The sequence below is a fragment of the Phalacrocorax carbo genome, chromosome 18 (assembly GCF_963921805.1).
Source record: "Phalacrocorax carbo chromosome 18, bPhaCar2.1, whole genome shotgun sequence".
Lineage (NCBI taxonomy): Eukaryota > Metazoa > Chordata > Aves > Suliformes > Phalacrocoracidae > Phalacrocorax > Phalacrocorax carbo.
The window spans coordinates 1,866,299-1,885,797 of NC_087530.1; the positions used below are offsets into that span (position 1 = coordinate 1,866,299).

At 39.0% G+C, this 19,499-nt stretch overlaps 1 protein-coding gene across 5 annotated transcripts in view; it reads left to right on the top strand.

The window, feature by feature from the left end:
- Positions 1–19,499, top strand: part of DENND1A (DENN domain containing 1A) — a 215,555-nt gene that overhangs the window by 91,355 nt on the left and 104,701 nt on the right. For all 5 annotated transcript variants that reach the window (XM_064468569.1, XM_064468570.1, XM_064468566.1 and 2 more), the window contains exons 8-10: positions 1,748–1,801; positions 8,561–8,671; positions 16,204–16,304. In XM_064468569.1, the coding sequence (XP_064324639.1) occupies positions 1,748–1,801; positions 8,561–8,671; positions 16,204–16,304 (266 nt within the window). The remainder of the gene's footprint in view (positions 1–1,747; positions 1,802–8,560; positions 8,672–16,203; positions 16,305–19,499) is intronic.

Sequence of the window (19,499 nt, forward strand, 5' to 3'; positions counted from 1 at the left end):
AAAAACCTCGCTCAACAAAGGATTTATTTCATTTTTATATCTTGTAAAAAAATTAATCAAAAAACACTGGGAGAATAGATGTGGGATTTTATTGATGGGATTCTAATTTGAATTTAGTCTTTTGGGGATTTTGGCTTCAAATTAAGTTTTGCAGAACAGCCGTGTGTTCCAGGCTGTAGTGAAGAGTACTTAGGGTGCACTCGGCTGCAGCTGCCAATTAGTCATTTAGAGCTCACGTGGAAGCTAGCGGGGTGTGCAGCCACAGCTCTCTTCTCCCTCTCATTTCCTTTACTCCTTCTTCTAAAGTACTTTTTGGCAACAAGCAGCTTACTCTCATCACTTCACCCTGTAATGTCAGTCGACAGGTAACAGTTGTTTGGCCTTGCTAGGTCACCAGCTGGCAGTAGAAATGTCCCAGTCCTCTGGAGGCTACCTCTTTTATGAACAGCATTTCTGTTTAAGGGGACGAGCTGTCTCGAATGGCAATGATCAGTTGGGATATTTCAGTTTTTTCATACCAGCGGTTTCAAGGAATGCTGCTGGTCTCCCCTTGTCTCAGACATTTCATGGGTGATGAAGCAAGAAAGGATATAAAAAAAGCAGCCAGGGGACTGTTAGCTGTGGTGTCTTTACGCATTTTATCTGGCTGTTCACAAGCCTGTTTTGGGGTCGGGGTGAGGTTCCTATATGTGATCTAGTCGCGTATACTATTCCTGTATCTTCACGTTGCATCTTTTCAACCAAAGTAAAACAGCGATATATCAAAAAGCAAAAATTTGTGTTTATACATTTAGTGTCTATATTCAGTGTAGCTGTTATACCCGCTTGCTATTTCGGGCTGTAGACTGTTCATGAAGCACTGAAACGTCTGAGATATATATGTACAAGAAAATTGCGCCAGTTGTGGAACTGTGCCAAGACTATAACAGCCTTTAGAACTTCAGCAAGTAATTAATAAGTAGCCTAAAGACAAGTTGTGAAAACCTTAAAAATAATGTAAATTGTACACAACATTGATGTACAAAAGCAGTTTAGTTGCCTTCTTTCCTTTCCTTTCCTTTCCCAAAGCCTTAACCAAGAATTGTGCAAGTCGTGCATGGTCGGATTGGGAACTAGAGTGAATCTGGTCTCTTGGAATGCGGACAATTAAAAAAAAAAGTAACAATATAATGGATTATGAAATTGCAAGATCAGTATAGTCTTTCAAAATGTGTTCTTTAAAGCATATAAAAATGACACAGAACTTTAGTAATATTTTTCGAGTAAGCAGGCATAAGACTTTGGGAAGCATTTCTCAGTGAATTTCTGTAACTTTACTGTTGCCTTGAATGAAACTTACTGGTGCTGTAAGTCGGAAAAGGACCTGCTTGCTGCTGTTTCCTGTAGTCCATCACGCAACCTGCAGCGGGCTGTGGAAAGATGGCTTGAATTACAGACTGCCTTGGAGTTTCCTTGGCATATGTCATACATTGTGTGAGTCTGTCTGTATCAGTGTCTCTGAAGAACAAAAATATGTAATATAAGTTTTCAGGAGCATTCGATACTTTCTATCTTAATGCATTTCATATTGCGTGTGTGAGCTGGGAATCCAGCTTTTGAAATCCGTGACGAAGAACTCATACTGGTAGTTGGTAACAAATGTTCTGTCATTTTTGCTTAGCTGAGCAACTGCTGTTACTCATACAAAGCAAGACATTTAGATTGCTTTTGTTAATATTGCAATAATCAATATTTGCTCTTTTTTTAGCACTCTTACTTCACTGTGCCTGACACCAGAGAGCTTCCGAGTATACCTGAAAATGTGAGTACTCTAGAGGACCGTGCGCTTCACCATTTCTGTTCAATGTCAGCAGCAAAATAGGTAACAATTGTTACCTTTGGATAGGAATAGATAATATTCTGTAAAATATTGCTAGATGTTGAAGTAAACATTACTTGTTGTAAATGAACCACCTATTGGGCGGAAAACGTTGTATTGCTAACTGCAGAAGTGCCTGAGGTACGGGCCTTTCCAAGTACAGCACAACAGAGAATTCAATGTTTGCCATTTTACTTAAGAAGATACCAAATGAACAGAACATTGACAGCATAATTATCTTAAGCTGTAAGTCAGGATATTTATTTAAAAATCGTAAAGCTTTTATTATTATCACCACTCTATTATTACTTACTGTTAACATTCCGTTCTTGGTTCTAATGAGTGAGGAAATTTAAAATACACATCTATAGTTTTAGCCTACTCAAAATTGGGAGAGAAAGGTGATTTGGTAACTGTATATAACAGCATGAAGGCGTTTGAGAGAGCAACGATGGAGTTAATTTGTGTGGAAAATGGCTGACTACAAAAAGCCTATGTAAAATTCTTGAAAGGAATTTCAGGGCACTTTTGCGATTGTCATTTGAGTGAGAACCGCGAGAGCCATCCTTTAGACGAAAATGCAGGATTACCATGGAAAGGAATTGCATCCACTTTATCAGAAAGAAGACAAGAATCTGTTGAAGTATTTCACCTAACTTGAATCAGGGTCTGTTTTCTTCTCATAAGTTCCAAAAGAACTGCTGTTTTAAAAGAAACTTAATTTCACACCTAAAGAAGCATTTTTTCTTCTGCATCCAGGTTAATGCTTCGTTCTCCCCTTGCTGACCCCACACTACTTACATAGTTTTGTTGTTTTTCTTGAGGTGTGAGACTTTGAGTCTTATACATATACAACATGAAACTGAAACGAAAAACTAAACTTGGGAAGCAATTGTTGGGACCTACTGGAGCGATAACGTGGCAGTTTGAAATTGATTTTATTTGAAAAGAAATGTTTCAACACAACACGTTGTTTTTATTTCTTAAAGCGTTATGGCTACCCATTAGTCGAGCCAAGGATATAATCTTGATACTCGGTATCTTCAGTGAATGAGTTCGATGTTTCAACAGTCTGTGTTGCTGATCTTAAGAAAGACCAAATACCACTTTGGTATTAACTTGCCCTGTTCTTTAAGATGCTGTCAGAATTCAGATATCAGATATCCTTACTAAAACATTTTGTATTGATTCAGATGAACATCCAGGCTCTTTGCTTTCAAGGTTTATTATTAGCTGTAGTTGCTCAGGCAGTCGTTCTTGTCTTTGTGATAGTATCTTCCTCTGTGTTGCATTTACACAATAACACTCGAGTTGACAATCTGCATTTGTGACCAAAAGCTGAAATGTATTAAGGGTAAAGTCCTAATGGACAGATTGATGTGGGCAGAAGAAAGCAGACCCGCTAATTGTACCGGGAGACCCTTCTGCAAGAACGACACCAGAGACCCGTGAAAATGCTCTGTTTCGTAGATGGCTTTCTGAAAATGTCAAGTGTACCTGGTTTCTTCAGGGCCACTTTTTCAGAGGCTTTTTAAGCTTCATGAATTTGTCTTGTCGGAGCACGCCTCAGATTTCTAGCCAGATGATAGGTCTGTGGGAAGACAATGCTGGCATTTGCTTCTCTTAAATACTCTTTAATATGCTCCTGCTATGTCTCTTAGCCAAATTTCTATGCCTGACATCTCAGTTTTGTTTCTTGAACATTTTGCGGTCTGCCTTAGCACTATATACCTCAATTCATGGCATGAAAGAAAGAAAAAGGGAATCATCAAGACACTTAATCTTGTTTGTGGATGATTTGTATAGTGGATAACATTTGGGACTTCTTCCGTCTGTTTAAAAACATAGTTGCTAGCTTTTCTGTATTGTAGACTTTTCATACTGACAGGTATCCTGTCAGTAAATTTAATAGAAGTGCTTTTTCCTCTAAGGTGCTTTATTTTTGTAGAAATATGATACATTAGGAGTAATTCAAGAGTCAGTCCCTGAATCTAAACTAGCTATCAATCTGGAATGTGTTCTTTCCTAACCCAGACATGAAGTTACGTGTTTATAGGCGTTATATTTTATGTTAATCTCTTCCATGCTAATCATCTCAAACTTCAACAATTCTTGTTTGATAAGCCTCAAATCATCTGGAGAGCAAGGAGGAAAGTTTATTTCCATTTTACAGGCTGACAAATTAGAGGGCAGAGAGAAACGAGCTAGTAGTGGTAAGAAACCAGCGGCGGGAATTAAAAGTATATCATCTGCCTTGGGCCTGCTTTAACTGATATGGAACGGCTTAATAACACACTACATATTAAAGGCTTCAGGAAGTATAGCTGTATTTATGCTCTGTTGGTTATGTCTGCTGGTGATGTGCGCTTTATATTCAAAGGTATGAGTCAGCTTCCCAAAACATTTGAGCAGGAGACATGATGAATGCTCATGAATCAAAGGCTGTTATAAAAGCAGAGGCCTTGGGCCAGAAGGAGTTGGAAGCCCTTTGAAAGCTGAACGCTCAGCCTTCACGGGAGGGAGTGCCATGTGATGCTAAAAAGCATCCTCTTTGAATCATTGAGTGGTGCTGATGTGCCTCAGAGGGAGCGTGACTGCTTCGGTGTCGGCATCTTGTGCAGTGATGTCACGGTGAAGGATGGACTCTGCAGCGTCTGGGGTGAACCAGGGCGCCTCTGGGAACAGAAGCGTAAGAACATTTCATTCAGTTAATAAACACGTGTGTGTGTGTATAATATACAAACACACACTCTCTCTCTCCCCCAAATTTAAAAAGCCAGGGCTCATTGTAAGAGAGAAAAATATTACAAATCAAATCCATTGGTCTAACTGTTGTGGCAGTTGACTCTCTTCTATTTCCCAGGCATTGCTTTTGGTTATTTTTTTTTTCTAATGAGTAGTGTGTAATTTCTTATGAGGATTTTATCTGTCTGTTAATGCAACTTCCATGTAGAATTGGAGCATATTAGGAGTAATAGAAGGACATTAAATGAGCATAAATCTTCATGGATTTTAATCAATTGGCCTGACTTATTCAAAATTCTACATATCTTATCAGTAATTACATTTTAAAACCCATATTAGCAAAAGTTTTAGTAGTGCCAAACTTTGAAGTTGTGTGTAATGATTAATGGAGAGCTGCACAGACCTATCTGGAATGCTAACAAACTTCTTGGAATTATCTGACTTTGTGTCAGATCAATATGTTTAATGAGTCACAAAAACATTTAGCAGGGACACCTTTATGTAACAGCCAAGCATTTACTTTTGAAAAAGATTTAAGTTATACGAAACATAGGCAAATGCATTGCGACTTCAGAAATAAATTGGGTTTGTTGCAGGAAATACAGTGCAAGACTAAATTTCCTAGTAGTAGCTGTTGTTTTTCAGAAACATCAGGTAAGGTAGTCTGAAATGATGAAGTTTTCTTGGTGATCGTGTTCTGGTGTATTTTTCTGTCATTCAACCCTGTATTTCAAAATGCCTGATTTTTCGCTCATTATAACGTACGTCTTTTGTTGCCTGTTTTTCTTAAAAACCCCCTCCCCCATTTTTATTTCTGTATTTACACCGTTTGATAAAATGCATTGCCTTCATTATTTTGGTCTCCCAAACAGCAGCATGGCACTATAAAAGAGTGTTAGCTGCGTAGCAGATAACCTAAGCCATGTTAGACTTTGAATGCGTGATATTTCAAAGAAAAACTTCAGAATGAGGTGAGGGCTTTCCAATATGAGGCTGGAGAAGGAAACCTGACTCAGCTCTATTGACCTAAGAGGAAATTTACTGAAGTCTTGTAAATGAAGCCATTCCAGAGCAGAATAAAATAAGGGAACTGTAATCCATGTTACTACGTTTGAGCTTCACTCTTTGCAGAGGAGGGAGCTTATTGCTGTGTTCCTTCAGTGAGAAATGCTTCATTAGATGATGGGGAAGAGAAGTGTGGGTCTTTGTTTGTTTGTTTGTTTTAAATCTCAGAAGTCAGCATGCGTTTGCTTTTACTGATACTAGATAGCGAATGATCAAATAGATGATTGATCTAGCAATGAACTTTCAAGGGAGCCTAAGGGAGTTTTGTAGTACTCTTACTGAGCTGTGAGAGGACTGCGGATACCTGTTCCCAGATTTTATTTTGAAAACCCCACTTTTTACTCTCCCAAGAAAGGTTTAAATCCTAGGGAACAAAATACACAGCAATTATACTACAAATTGGAACGCTTTCATTTATATTTATTTAACTCATTCATGGTTTTGTCACTTACGAGACATGTCTTTCAAAATACATGTGTAAGTCCCAATTTCATCTTCAGAGATGACAGCTTTCTTATAAATAAAACTTAGAGCTCACACGTGAATTTCCTTAGTATCAATACATTACCATACAGCCCACATGCTTCGCAGGTGTCATTGGCAAATTTCTGAGAGCAGAGATGACTAAAACCTTATAAATCTTTCCGTCTGAAGGTACGTTTGTGTGTCAAAGCCAGTATTTCACTATATAAACTTGATGAAAGAATAATTGCAAAGCGAGTCCTCGTGTCTATTTCCTTCTTGCTAGTGGATACCATTGCCTCATAAACACATCCATGCACACGCATCTCTACATCTGCAGGCGGAGTGTAGGGATTGTGCCGTGCCCCTAATTTGGGTGGCATCGAAGGGAGTTCAGCGTTACTTAAAAATTCTTTTAATTCACACTATTTGCAGTAATTGTGTCGTCATGCGCTGTGTTTTGGCGTCGTGGAAAGATGGGCGCGAGGGGGAAGAAGAACCGTAGAGAAGACAGCTTATGTTTAGACAAAAATATCATGCTAATCAGCACAGATGGGATGAGAAATATAGAAAAAGTACATGATAGTTTAATAGGTTTTTGGCAAAATGTGTTGGCTTTTTTTTCCCCCTTCTTTGAGCATACCTGTCTGCGGCTATAGCTTTTCCATAACAAAGTCCGGAATGAGTGTGTTCTATTAACGTGCTTGGAGCTCATCTAATGCGCTCAGTTTTTATCTCTGTAGATACTGGTGCAAAAGTCTTCCAAATACAATGCTTAATTTTTCTTTAGTTCTTTGTGTTTGGATGGCAAGCTGTGGAACATATTTTTGCACAGTATGAAGCATCTTGGCAGACTTCTCAGGCCAAGTATTGGTGGTTTTAGAGTTATCTTTGGATCTGTCAAAAGTGCTAATAGGCTTTGTTGAGCTTCTTTAAGTTTCTAGATCATATTTGCTTTTTGCTTTTCTGCACTTTTTTATTTAACGATGATTAAGATTGCACTTGAATTCATGACTAATCTAATTTTGCTCTCACATGTGCTTTTTGTATGAGACTGTCTTTATCATATAGCAACTCTCTCATATCTGAAAGAAGCTATTTGGAAACAAGTTCCCTAATTCAGCATTTTTGGGTCTATTACCTTTTATTCCACCACCCCCTTTTTTATTTTTGTGGTTTTGGTTGGTTTTTTTTTTGAGTCAAAATATCTTCTGCAAACAAAATCCTTTTTTGTTTGCCTTGCACCGTAAAAGCCCCTCATAACATAATACATTTGATCAAGTTATTTACATGGGGGCTTTCTAGTTTTGACAGTAAAGATCTTAGGATCTCATTCTGCTGTTTATTAGGAGGCATCTTAATTATTTAGTAAATGATGCATGATTCATGCCACTACAGCATGTGCACAGGGCAGTTACATTGGTAATGATGAGCAGATAATGTTGCTGGCTGATGGGATGATGTGGGGGACGAAGTGGCTGTAGCCTCCTCTGCAGTTTGCTCTGCTTTCTTTTTTGAATTTTGTTTTTTTACAGTCATTTTTACATAAGTTTTTTTAATATTCTGAGCAGCAAAAGCAGGGAAGCAGCCTGGGCTGCCTGGAAGTGTACATGTAAAGCTTCAGCAGTGTTACTTCCTTGTGCCTTGGTCTTTCTATCTGTACATTAAAGGCAGATTGCAAGTGTGCTTGCTTACAATATTCTACTGCAGTTAATTTTCTTTACGCTACGTAAACATACTCATCACTCAAGTAAAACTGGATGTTTGAATCCTGCGTCTTCATCAGAGACGGGCGCCCACTGCAGTGTTCACAGAGAGAGGGCTGATAATCTGTCTCCTTCCTCAGTTTCCCCAGCCCCCCAGGGAAGTGCTTTCTGTTTTCCACCAAGAGGAAACGTGTCTCTGAGGGCCTGAAGTGAGGAGTTCAGCCGACTTGTGTAACTGCTTTTAGCTTGGGTGTTAAGTGCCCATGTGTATTTCTAATTATCAGAATTGTTCTAGCATAGCCTGAGCTTACACTTGAATTTGTCTTATTTGAATTGCCTGCTAAAATACCTGTTTTTATTGTTGGGTTTTGCAATTTTTTTTGTTTGGGGGGAGGAGGGGGGTGGGGTGGGGGTGGGGGCTCAGGCAGCTTTGAAGTTTCCATAAACATGATAGAACATATTTTTTTCTCAGATAAGTACCTTGTATTTAAGAAACTGTATGTGAAACATGATCAATTTTATTATTCCCAGACCTAGCTCCCTAAAGGGGAAAGATATTGCAATTAAACAGTACTAAAGTAGTCTGATGTAATATGACATACTGTTTTCTTTTGCTAAGCCACGTACTGGATGTAGTGTAATAGGAGGATGAAATCTTGTTATTTTGTTAAGGACACTTGTTTTTGTAATATCGTGAATCAAAAATTATTTTCTCTCTTCCCAGAGAAATCTGACAGAGTATTTTGTAGCAGTCGATGTCAACAACATGCTGCATCTCTATGCCAGTATGCTGTATGAACGCCGCATCCTCATTTGTAGTAGTAAGCTGAGCACTGTAAGTAAAACGCAGAATAATTTCTTTGATTCACAGTACTTTTTTAAAAATGACAGTTGTATGTAGGAAATGATCTGATGATCTCTAGGTCCGCCATCCAACCTCAGTTCTGTGGTTCTATGTGATGATTTCACTGAACTTCTGTTGGCCTCTAATGTTCAAATGAAAAAGCGTTTTTTGGATACACAAAGTCTTGGGGTTGTGGTAGGTAAATGTACAAACGTTTATGCCGCAGCAAAGTCCCTTTTTCATAATTTGCCTGACAGGAGAAAAAACAGATAAATGATACTGTCACGTGGATGTTCCAGTGACCTCCTCTGGATGCACCGAAGGAGTGGGCTAACATCCATTGACAGCCCACATTTTTGCAGTTTTTGATAAGTTTTGATAAGGTGTAGCCTAATGCTACTTAGGCTCCATCAAGGGTCTGAGAGATGAAAGCTGCTGAATACTCTAGAGCACTCTCTTCTAGAGATGGCTGGACATCAAAACAAGCACACAGCTTGATTTAGTTCAAAGTTTTGTGTTGTGCATTTCAAGGTTTATCAGTCAATAAGACTCTGATTTTCTTTATAATAGAAAATGTTAAGTTTTCCTTCTGTTGGCTCTGTAAATGGGTATTGATTGCTGTCCTTTATGAATGATGAGCATAAGATGGTTTAACGAATTTTGCTTTCTCGTTCTGTGGACTGAGTATTTGAGCGATCCTTTCTAAAATACAAGCCTCCATGTCCATTTCGTATGGTATTAACTACTCTCTTACTGTATGACCACGACCTACTTTGTGTTTGAGGTTAAAACTGCTTCACGGAATTGTAAAGACTAGGGAAGGCTGAGACTATGTACATAAAATCATGTAAGAGTGGTGTGTCGATACAGGGCAGAAAAATGAAAGAGAGTAAGACTTGATACTTTATCTCAGAATAACTATTACAATATCATTTTGAAAGGTCAGGAAAACTAGGAGAGTTAGAGTAGACTCTGGGACCTAATAATAATTATTAAATGTTTACAATCAATCCCACATTTAACTTGAAAGAATTTAAGTATTATAAAGTTTAATATCATAGAAAACTTGTAAAATCTTAACTTCTATATCTGCCAAGTGCTCGACGTCCTGCCTACTAAAATAAGCAAAAATACATCCAGGCCTGGTAATGGAATAAAATGAAAGAGAGAGGTGTTTATTTCAGAAACCAAAAGAATGCAAAGAATAGTAAATTATTAGAGAGGAGGGAAGAAGGGAACGGCTATCCAAAGCGTTTCAAAATTTGTGTGGTTGGTTGGTTTAATCTCTCCCTCTGTGACAGAGCCTGGGAAGAAGAATTACTTACCTGTCACTTTGCCTTCCTTAATGAGCCATTTCACAAGTAGGGTTGTGTTTTCTTCCCTATCTTTCTGCTATTTCTCTTCCTTTTGCCTCTGTCCAAGATAAAAGCACGTCTGGTGCTTCGGTAGGGAGGGGTATTCATACTGTGTGTTCTTATCTTACAACTTTATATATAAACTGCTCCAAGATTGGAGTGACAGTGTAAGACAGGTTTGAAGCGTTGGGCCAGAGCCAGTGATTCCTTGCCTGCACGCTCTGCTCTGCATGTTCCAGCAGTAGGAACAAGCTGCATTATTTTATTTCAAACTGTGCTCAGCGGAAGCCAAGACCTTGTAACTGGAAACGTACCAAACCGAGAATTCTCAAAGTAAAGTGAGGGTGGTGCGGCGTGAGGGGGGTTGGTTTCTTTGTTTTTACTTTTTAGTTTTTTAACAAAACAGTGGAAAGCACCTATTTTCAGTTAATTTCTTTTAACTTTGAGAGGCACAGTACACTTCATACTTAAGGCTTAAATATAATATCAGGTAAGAGAGAGAAAATAAAACAGTCTTGGATAGAAAGTCTTCTATGGTGGAACAAATTCTGTGTTATAATACATCATATCAAATTCAAATTCTGATTTGAAATATCCTTAATATAGTTAAGTTGAATAAGATTTAGAGGTAACTGAATTGAGGCTGTGTTTATTAGCTATTTTATAAGCCATGTGTAAGGAACCTATGGAAGGTTTATTGCCATTTTCTTGGATTTATTTTCTTTCTTTCCCTACAAAAGAGAATTTATTTAATTTCTCAAAATGTTAAAGCAATTATTCGTGTTAAATTTCTTTACGTACTCTGTGATCTAACTACTCATGAAAAGCCAAATATGAACCAAAATGCATAAAAATCTGCTTGGCAAAAGACCACCTGCTGGTGGGAGCATGCTGTTGCAAAAATGAAGCAGAAGAGCTTTCCTTGCATCCAGTATTCTCTCTCCCATCATAACTTGCCCATGCAGCCCTGCCTCAACAAGGTGTGTTGTCTGCTTGCGATGAGGGCAGCAGCAGGTTCTCTCTGTTTAGAAACATGGCTTACGTGAAGGCTGATGACTCTCCAAAGACTTAAGCTTGTGGTTTTCTGTGATGTTTCTGTTTGGCTCCATCATGCTGAGGTGAATTTCTTTCTGTAATTTTTCTGATATTAGAGTGTTAGTACAAAGCAGAAAATACCATTCAGGCATGGATACTCTCTTGTTCCCGGGAGCTGAGAGCTTGCCGTGTCACTTCTTCCGTGTCCTGGAAAGCTCTGATGCACAACCTCTTGTTCCCTGGTTGGTTTCTGGCATGCCTCAGGGCTCTCAGGATGAGGAAATGGCGGTCCTTGGGAAAAGACAACGTATGGTTAACACCAATCACCAGCTGTCCTTGCGATGCTACATAGCTAAGAGCTTGCACAGTTCTTGTTCTACAGCAGCCTTACAGCTACTGTTTCAAACGTACAAGCTCTTCCTTCCCAAGAGCTCTGCTGCTGTCCTTATAACCTGCCGGTATAGGTCTTGACCTTCATGCACAGCCTTTGCAACAGCCCTGCTTTCACTGCTTAATTCTTATGTAGCTCAGTCTTAAGCTTTCTACTTTATCTTTATCCTTAAGCTTTCTACTTTATTTTTAGCCCTGAACAATACAGAAAAATGATCTTACGAACACTCAAAAGGTGGCAATTTTTTCCAATATATATTGCACATTTGTAGCTGTGTACTGCATCTGTAGAAGTGTGCAGTGTATGTGTATCAGGAGAGAGAGTAAAGTGCACTGGAAGATGGCCTATCGTAATTCAACATCAGTTTATAATTTGTGTATGTATGTATATTTATGACAATCTCATTGATCTCATTTGCTCAAATAAGGCTTTTAGAGTATTAAATATAAAACTGCAAAGAGTGAATTAGTGAATTGGTGTCTTTCTTACATAGCTATCTTTTTACATTCTCTAGCAACAGCTGCAGGAAGCTGAGGTAGTAGAACTAATCTTATTTCAAAATGCTGGATTCCCATACTTTTGACAGTTGGGCATTTCTCAGGCTGCCTTATTATTATATGCTTGTTTTCTGTATGGCAATCGCTAATCAGGTGAGGTCTCCAGCAAATATGCTGTTTCTTTTTTATGTGCCCTTATGTTGGCAGAGTGGAAGAACAGTAGTGGTGCTTACTCATGGTAGTATGTTATTTGAATTCATGCCAGAGAGCAAGGTGGGAGTACATCTCAAAAATAAGTGACAGGTTCTGCTCAGATGTCTGCAGTGTTGAGCATTATGTCTGTTTAATCTTTTCTTGCTGAGTTTTAAAACCGATGGGAGGGGGGCTTGGAAGGGGCCTCCTTGGATTGCCGAGTTCACTCCTCTACAGCGGAGTTATCTAATAATGCCAGGAAATAATCCATTTGATCCTCATAGAAGCAATTTTGAAGTAAGAATTAAATTTTTAAATAGTATTTTTTTCCAGACATCATTTTGATTTGAAGAATTAAAACAGAAGACATAAAGGATTTAAGAATATAGAGGAAAAATTACATTGGGAAAGCATGCTTTTTTCTTAATTGCTGCATATTTTGGAACTAGGCTATGCCTTTCGTCTGATCTGTGAGAGAGGAGCATGTTCTCCAGTAGGAATAGTATAAAGATAAGTTGAAATATAATGGGGTAGGGATAAATCTTTAGTGTTTCGTGAGCCATAAATATAGAATAAATTCAAGATTTCGTAGCTTCTAAATTTTCCTTTAATTAGTATCCTAACACTGACATCCCATATGGACCATGAAATAATGTTCACCTGCTAATAAAGAGCTTTCTTACTGAGAAAGACTGAGCAGGTACTTGCTCAAATACACACTGTACCCTGTCTGCTTCCAAAGATGCTATTTCCTGAGGGCAGTAGTTCAAATCTAGTTTAAATTCTTGCATATTCTCACTCATGGAAACACGTTATCAGCACTGGGATCTTTTGGGCTTTGTGGTCCCTCCTGTTACGACACTGCCAAACAGGCATTGCTGAGGTGAGGAGTGACTGTGTGGCTTTCATGGGAAGAGTAAGTATGACCTTTGCAAAAGAATTCCATGCCTCAGGTCTTAAAAATCTAGGTATGATTGAACAATGTTGATTTTTTTTCAATGCTATTAAATACATTTTTGTGGCATAGGAGAGTTTGATCCTCCTGAGAGTAAACAACTGTCTAAAAGGTTGAGGGGAAAAGGGTGAGAAAAATGATCAATTTTCCTAATCCTGGAAGTTGCTAAGCAGTCCAACAGTGCTCTGTTCTGGAACTTGTTCAAGATACTCATGAAAAACCATTTTTAAAAAGGGAGAGAAAGTGTGTGGCAGTCATTTTGTTGCATAGGATGGATAAATATAAAATAATGCTTCTGGGAGAAAACACTTCAAACCATGTAAGCAATCGTGGTCTGAATAACTAAAGTAATTCTTACCACTCAGAAGGAGATACTGGGGTTCCTTTTAAAGAGAGAGAGATCTATCTATGAAATTGCCAGCTTATTACACAGTTGAAGGCTTAGAAGCCAAGAAATTATTCTGAAGGGAGTAGAGAACAAAAAAAGAGGGCATAATATCAATGGATATGTTCATAGCTTGCCCACATTGTGAATATTGCACAAGTTCTTTTCTACTCCAAATAGAAAATGATGAAGTAAACCAGTGACAAATACAGAGGAGGGTAAAATGAATGAGCAAATATACAAAATAATCTCTTAACGAGGGAAAGCAGAGTAGACTAGACCTCCTCATTCCTCCTGGTAAAGGCACTAAGGAGGCAGGGAACTTGATAGAAATACAGGAAATCACATGTGGCCCTTAGAAGATATGTAGGAGATTATTTTTTTATTGTTTATTGTCTCAAAATGCTCAAAACACAGAGCACCTGTTAAAACTGTGAGGGAATAGGCATAAAATGAAGAGACAGAGCAACACTTCTCAATGTATGTGTTTGAATTCATTGGCACAGGAGCTGCGAGCTGATGGGGACGGAGACAACAGAAAATACCAATTCTATTGACGAATGTGTTGATCAGTGGTTTTAGTAATTTGTGTTGACCACTGTTGGGCAGAACACTGGGAGACAAGGGATTTTTGATCTGGCTCAGTAAGCCATTCTTTTTCTTGTTTTCCTTAGGTGATAGGGATTATTGGATCTCGATATTAAATTGGAACTCAGAATTAAATATAAAAGCCCTATATTAAACAGACAGATTATTCATATATCTTACAATAAAAATATCTCAGCTAGCTACAAGGTACATCTTAAAATTCTGGCTTTTCAACTTGAGGGGTTTTATTCCTGAAGTTTTTATAATTAAAGTGCTGTATGGCTTTATACTTGGCATACTGGGTCTTAGGTTCTGGATGTTGTTTTTTTTTTAAAATCTGTGTCTATTTTGAGCTGTAAATTGCAAAATATATTTAAATTCATCTTCATAGTAACTTTCCTGCTTTTGAAGAACACCTGCTTGTGAAGCTTGTACCTCACCGTGGTTCTTACCTGAACCACGCTGCAAAGAACCACAGTAATTCTCCTCCAAAATCCATGTTCCTTGGTGCATTCTTATAGCTTTTCCAGATCTGTATTGTTCAGAGGCTTAAAAATAACACAGAAAATATGTGCCTGTCTCCAATCTATTCGCCTAATGACCTGTATTTTGATCAGAAAACCAGGTTCTGTTATTTACGGAAATTGCATTGGAATTGCATAAAGGCTTTGGCGTTGAACATAAGCCCAACTACATCCAGAGCTGCAGGTCATTTTCCCTGACATGGAGTCGTAAGAGACTGTATTAGCTCATCTAGACCTTTTCCTTTACCAGACGTGGGCTCCCTGTGAAGCGGTATATAATTCAGTAGTTTTTCTTAAGGGAAATTAATAATAATGAGGGTCGTCTACTTTAAGGTTACACCACATCTAACTGGATTAGGATTAATGTCATGGTTTGTCTTAGTTTTACCTTGCACAATTTTAGGCCGCCACAAGGACCTCACTCCTTTAGAATGTCTCTTTTCGGCGTTTGTAAGCAGTGTCCTCCCTCCTTCCTGTTGCCCAGACCGATGTCACATGCTTGATTTCATCGTACCTTCAAATAACTGGGAGGCTTTTGTCAAGTCTTGTTTTCAAAGTGTGCCTCACAAGTGGAGCACATTGTAGTACTTGCACTGGGTATTATTTGAGATTAAAAGACACTCTAAACCGCAAAACACTGTCAGAGTGGATGTGATTGCCTGTCACTTCTCAGGCTTTTCCGTGTGTGTGTCTATTTCTGAGTGTGTTCAGATTCATTTATTTATTTTCTATTTCTCCCAGTGTGTGTGTGTGTGTCCTCATATCCTCCTCTTACGGTATTGTGACTACAGCTTTTGCTGAGATTTCCTTGTTGAGGATTACCACCTTCTCCGTTTAATATCCGTAGTGAATGTGACAAATATCCTGCTTATCTTCTTTTCCCAATTATTAATTATCGTTTGAAATAGGATTGAGAGACATAATTTCCTCCGGAGCTCTGTGAGGATTCTCCCCACGGCTTGACTGACACTTGTGTTTGCTATTTGTGATCTTTCTCAGTCAGCGCCTGCCAACACCAAAACTATTCTGAATGAGTTTTTAAAAATATAACTGAGAAATTCAATGGATCAAATGATTTGGTGAAGGGGAATTAGACAAAAATACCTGTAAGATAAAAAAATTTAATCACTGAGTTTAGTATGGTGTGTTCTTAAACGTATGCTGCTCATGTTGTATCTTCCTGAGCTCAGATATGGCTTTGGTTCCTGTTATAATTTCAGTGAGGTTTTCCGATATTTACATGATCGTAATTACCAGGATTGGGGGATTTGCTGTTACTATTTTTTTGTTGCCTTCATGTTTTCATTTCCGTGTTTCTGTTGCCTTATTGAACACTGGGTGTTCTTTTCAGGTTTTGGTTCTCGAATGAATCACGTTCTCAGCTGTTTACAAAGCCAGTTGAATGACAACCACCATAGACCAGTCATGCTTCACCCACCAGTACCCCCCCCTTTTTTTTTTTAACAGGAACACTGTATATTTTGTAATAAAGCGTGTTGATATGAAATCAGAAGTTATTGTTTACTTTTTTCTTCTAAATTTACTTTTTTAAGCTTGGTTTTTGTCTTATTTATGATCCCGTTTTAATATGTGTTTTTCAGTTAACTGCCTGCATTCATGGGTCTGCAGCTATGCTCTACCCGATGTTCTGGCAGCACGTTTACATTCCTGTTCTGCCCCCACATCTACTGGACTACTGTTGGTAAGGCTATATATGTGTGTGTATGTATGTATATTATATGTATATATATCGCTCAGATTCACAACAGTTTTCACATTTCTATATAGTAAGTCTTGAGTCCTCTTATGATGCAACTGTTACTCTAAAAATACATAGGCATATTAAGGAAGCAACCAACCTTATAAGTAGAAAAACTTTATTTTCATGGCAAGATATAATTGTCTATCAGTATGTTGAAATACTCTAATATGAGTGGTTACTGTGGAATGCTGCAACTTAGACATTGTGTAATTAAAATCTGTTCTCAGCATATCTGTGCTAAATGTTAAAATTTGAATTAAGACTCCAGCAGTAGAGGATGCAGTGGGGAAGATACTTTCATTTTTCTGCTTTCCTGAACTTGTGTTGGGGGCGGGGGAAAAGCTTGTCATTTTCCCCGTGTGATCTCTTATTATCAGCATGTGTTTAGAACATATTTACCTTGTTTAGGGGAATGAATATAAACCTTTCAAGACCTTATTCATTATCATGATGTGAAATGTTTTGGCACAGCCCGTGAACAACCTCATATAATGCCAGAGCTGGCCCTGTTTTGACCAGGAGCCTGGACCAGTTGCCCTCCTGAGGTTCCTTCCAACCTGTTCTATGATTCCATGCTGTGCAGGTGGCCTAAGAAGCCTCCTTACTTGCCGTTGTGGTCTCCAGATTAGCGTGCCTTTAGGCGTATGTCTCGGACTCTGCGGTTAATAGGTCAGAACCCTGTCTGCAGTCCCCTCAAACAGTCTCTTAGTTTTTACTTTCTTCTCTAGTGGAGAGTCAATCAGCCATACATCATCTCTCCCGTTGGCTGTGCCACAGGAATGGTGGATGAGCACTCTGAGTCATTAATAAAGAGGAAGGTTAAGGTGCTGCTGCTTTTCGTTGCTCAGCTGCTTCCCACCCTTAGTTTGGGTGACTTGCCCTTTTTTTTTCCTTCCCTCTGTGTAAGTAGCAGGGGAGGGGAAGTTTGCCCGGAAAGAGTGGCCTTCCCGTAGAAGTTAAACTTCCAAGCCCTGTTAGAGAGTTAATGGAATTGCTGCCTGGGCATGCAGGGATGGAATTAGTGAGGCCAAAGCTTGGCTGGAGTTACACCCCTGAGGGGATCTAAAGGGTAACGATAGGCTTCTGCAGGCTTGGAAGTAAAAGGAAAGCACAAGGAAAGCGTGGACCTGCTGCTGTGTGGTCACGTAGTCAAGTGTTGAAGGACACGGAAAAGGCTGAGGGAGCCGGTGCCTTTGTCTCTACTGGCAAGGCCTGCTGGCCATCCGCGTCGTGTGATTTGAAACCACAGAAACAGCCTCCCTCTGCCCCCTGGCATTTAAAAAAGTCCTTCTCAGAAAAAAACAAACTTAAACTTACCATGTCATACGACACCGTATTGTAAGTGTGGCTCTTGGTGGGGAGGCTGGTTGGGTTTTTTTAAGAGTGATAGTGTTCTGTGTGACGTTTCCTCTGCATTTAAGCAAGAGTAAGGAACCAGCCGGGATAACTAGCATTTTTAAGTGAAGTGCTAGGAACCGAAACGTGTAGATTTAAAGGAAGTTTGTTCCTCTGCAGATGATTTAAATGTTAAGTATGTGCCTATGTCGAGGATACACGGAACGGAATCTAAAAACTATTATCTCCCGTAGAAATGAACCTTCAATTTACTCGCTGCACAGGAAGGGCAGATTCTAGTCATTTGCACTGCCAGCAGGTGCCCTTTCTCTGCATAATGGGCTTCGCATGTGTAATTAACACATGAAGGCTGCTGCTGCCAGCTTTTTCTTCAGGTACATGCTGCTAGGAGTTTTCAGGACAACGATGTGGACCACAAGAGGCTTTTACGCTGGGTTTGAAGATTAGGTATTCATCGACTTTCTGACAAAGACATGTTAAAAGGGGCTAAGTCCAGATCCCGCAGTTGGGAGCAGAAGTGTGCAAAAAGCAAACACTTGGGCAGTGTACCCAAGGAAATAAAGACACAAGTCATTGAGCTCCACTGAATGAATTCTTTCATGGCGTAACACCCTGTCCACATAATGAATGAGCCAGCTAGTGTGTGAAAAGTATGATTTAAAAATGTATAATTATTAAGCAGATTGTAATTGCATGCTCACAAATACAACAGCTGATTACCGTAGCCAGATATGAACTTTAATTAGAGAGGTAGCTACACACACTGTAATTGTTTGAATAAGTCAATTTAGCAACAATTTATGTGCCATAAATATATTTCTCAAAATAGAGTCCATCTATTTTGTAACCATGTGAACTTAGAGACGTCATTTTTGCCTAGAAGGACTGAGAAATCAGCTCTGTGCTCTCTGCTTTAAGGCGGTATTATTGCTTATTGGTGTCTGCCTCTTCAGGGAAATGACCCAAGATTACTTAAAATAAAAGAGTTTGTTTAATTTTAATTATTGCCTGGTTATTTTTTTTTGCAAATGTGACATAAAAATTTTAAAGAGCTGAAATGGAAACAAAATGTAAAGTAATGAGAATTCTTCAGCTCTTACGAATACAAAATATCGTGTTCATTTAGTTGGCTGTGTCCATTTATTAACTGTGCTGTAGGATGCTTTTGAACCTTCTCCTGCTCTTTTGAAAATCACAGAGGGACATATATGGACTGTATTACCCATGGTCTTCGAAAGTCTTTGAAAAAAGTATATCCCACCTTTGGAATATTGCTTTTAATCGTTTGATTTGCAGTGGAGACTTTCCATATGAAGGGAACTTGTAAGGTCGCGACTGACACACTGACAGCTCCGTGGGTGTGAAACTTGAAGTTTGTTGTATTTCCTGGGGAGGGAAGGGGGACACAACAGCTGTTGGATCTTCCCAGAGCTACAAAAAGGAAGAATAGCTGTCTTTGCAGAGAGCAAACGGGTAGAATAACTCTCCTCCTGCCGCTTGAATATCCTTTTGGCCAACGTCACGTAAGAGACGCTTCAGGCTGGGTGTGGAGAGCTCCCTTTAGCTGTTGAGAGAAGTGCACTTTCCCGAGGGAGGCAGGAAGGAGGTGGGTGATTGGATATTGTTACAAGGGAGTGGCAGCTCTACCACAAACATACTCAATATGAATCTGTTTCACTGGCGTTGTTAAAGCTCAAGTTTTTTCTATAGCATTTTGTCTTTTATTGACATTTCACACAAAGTGCTTTCCAAACACTGTGGTTTCTCATTTTGTCAGTT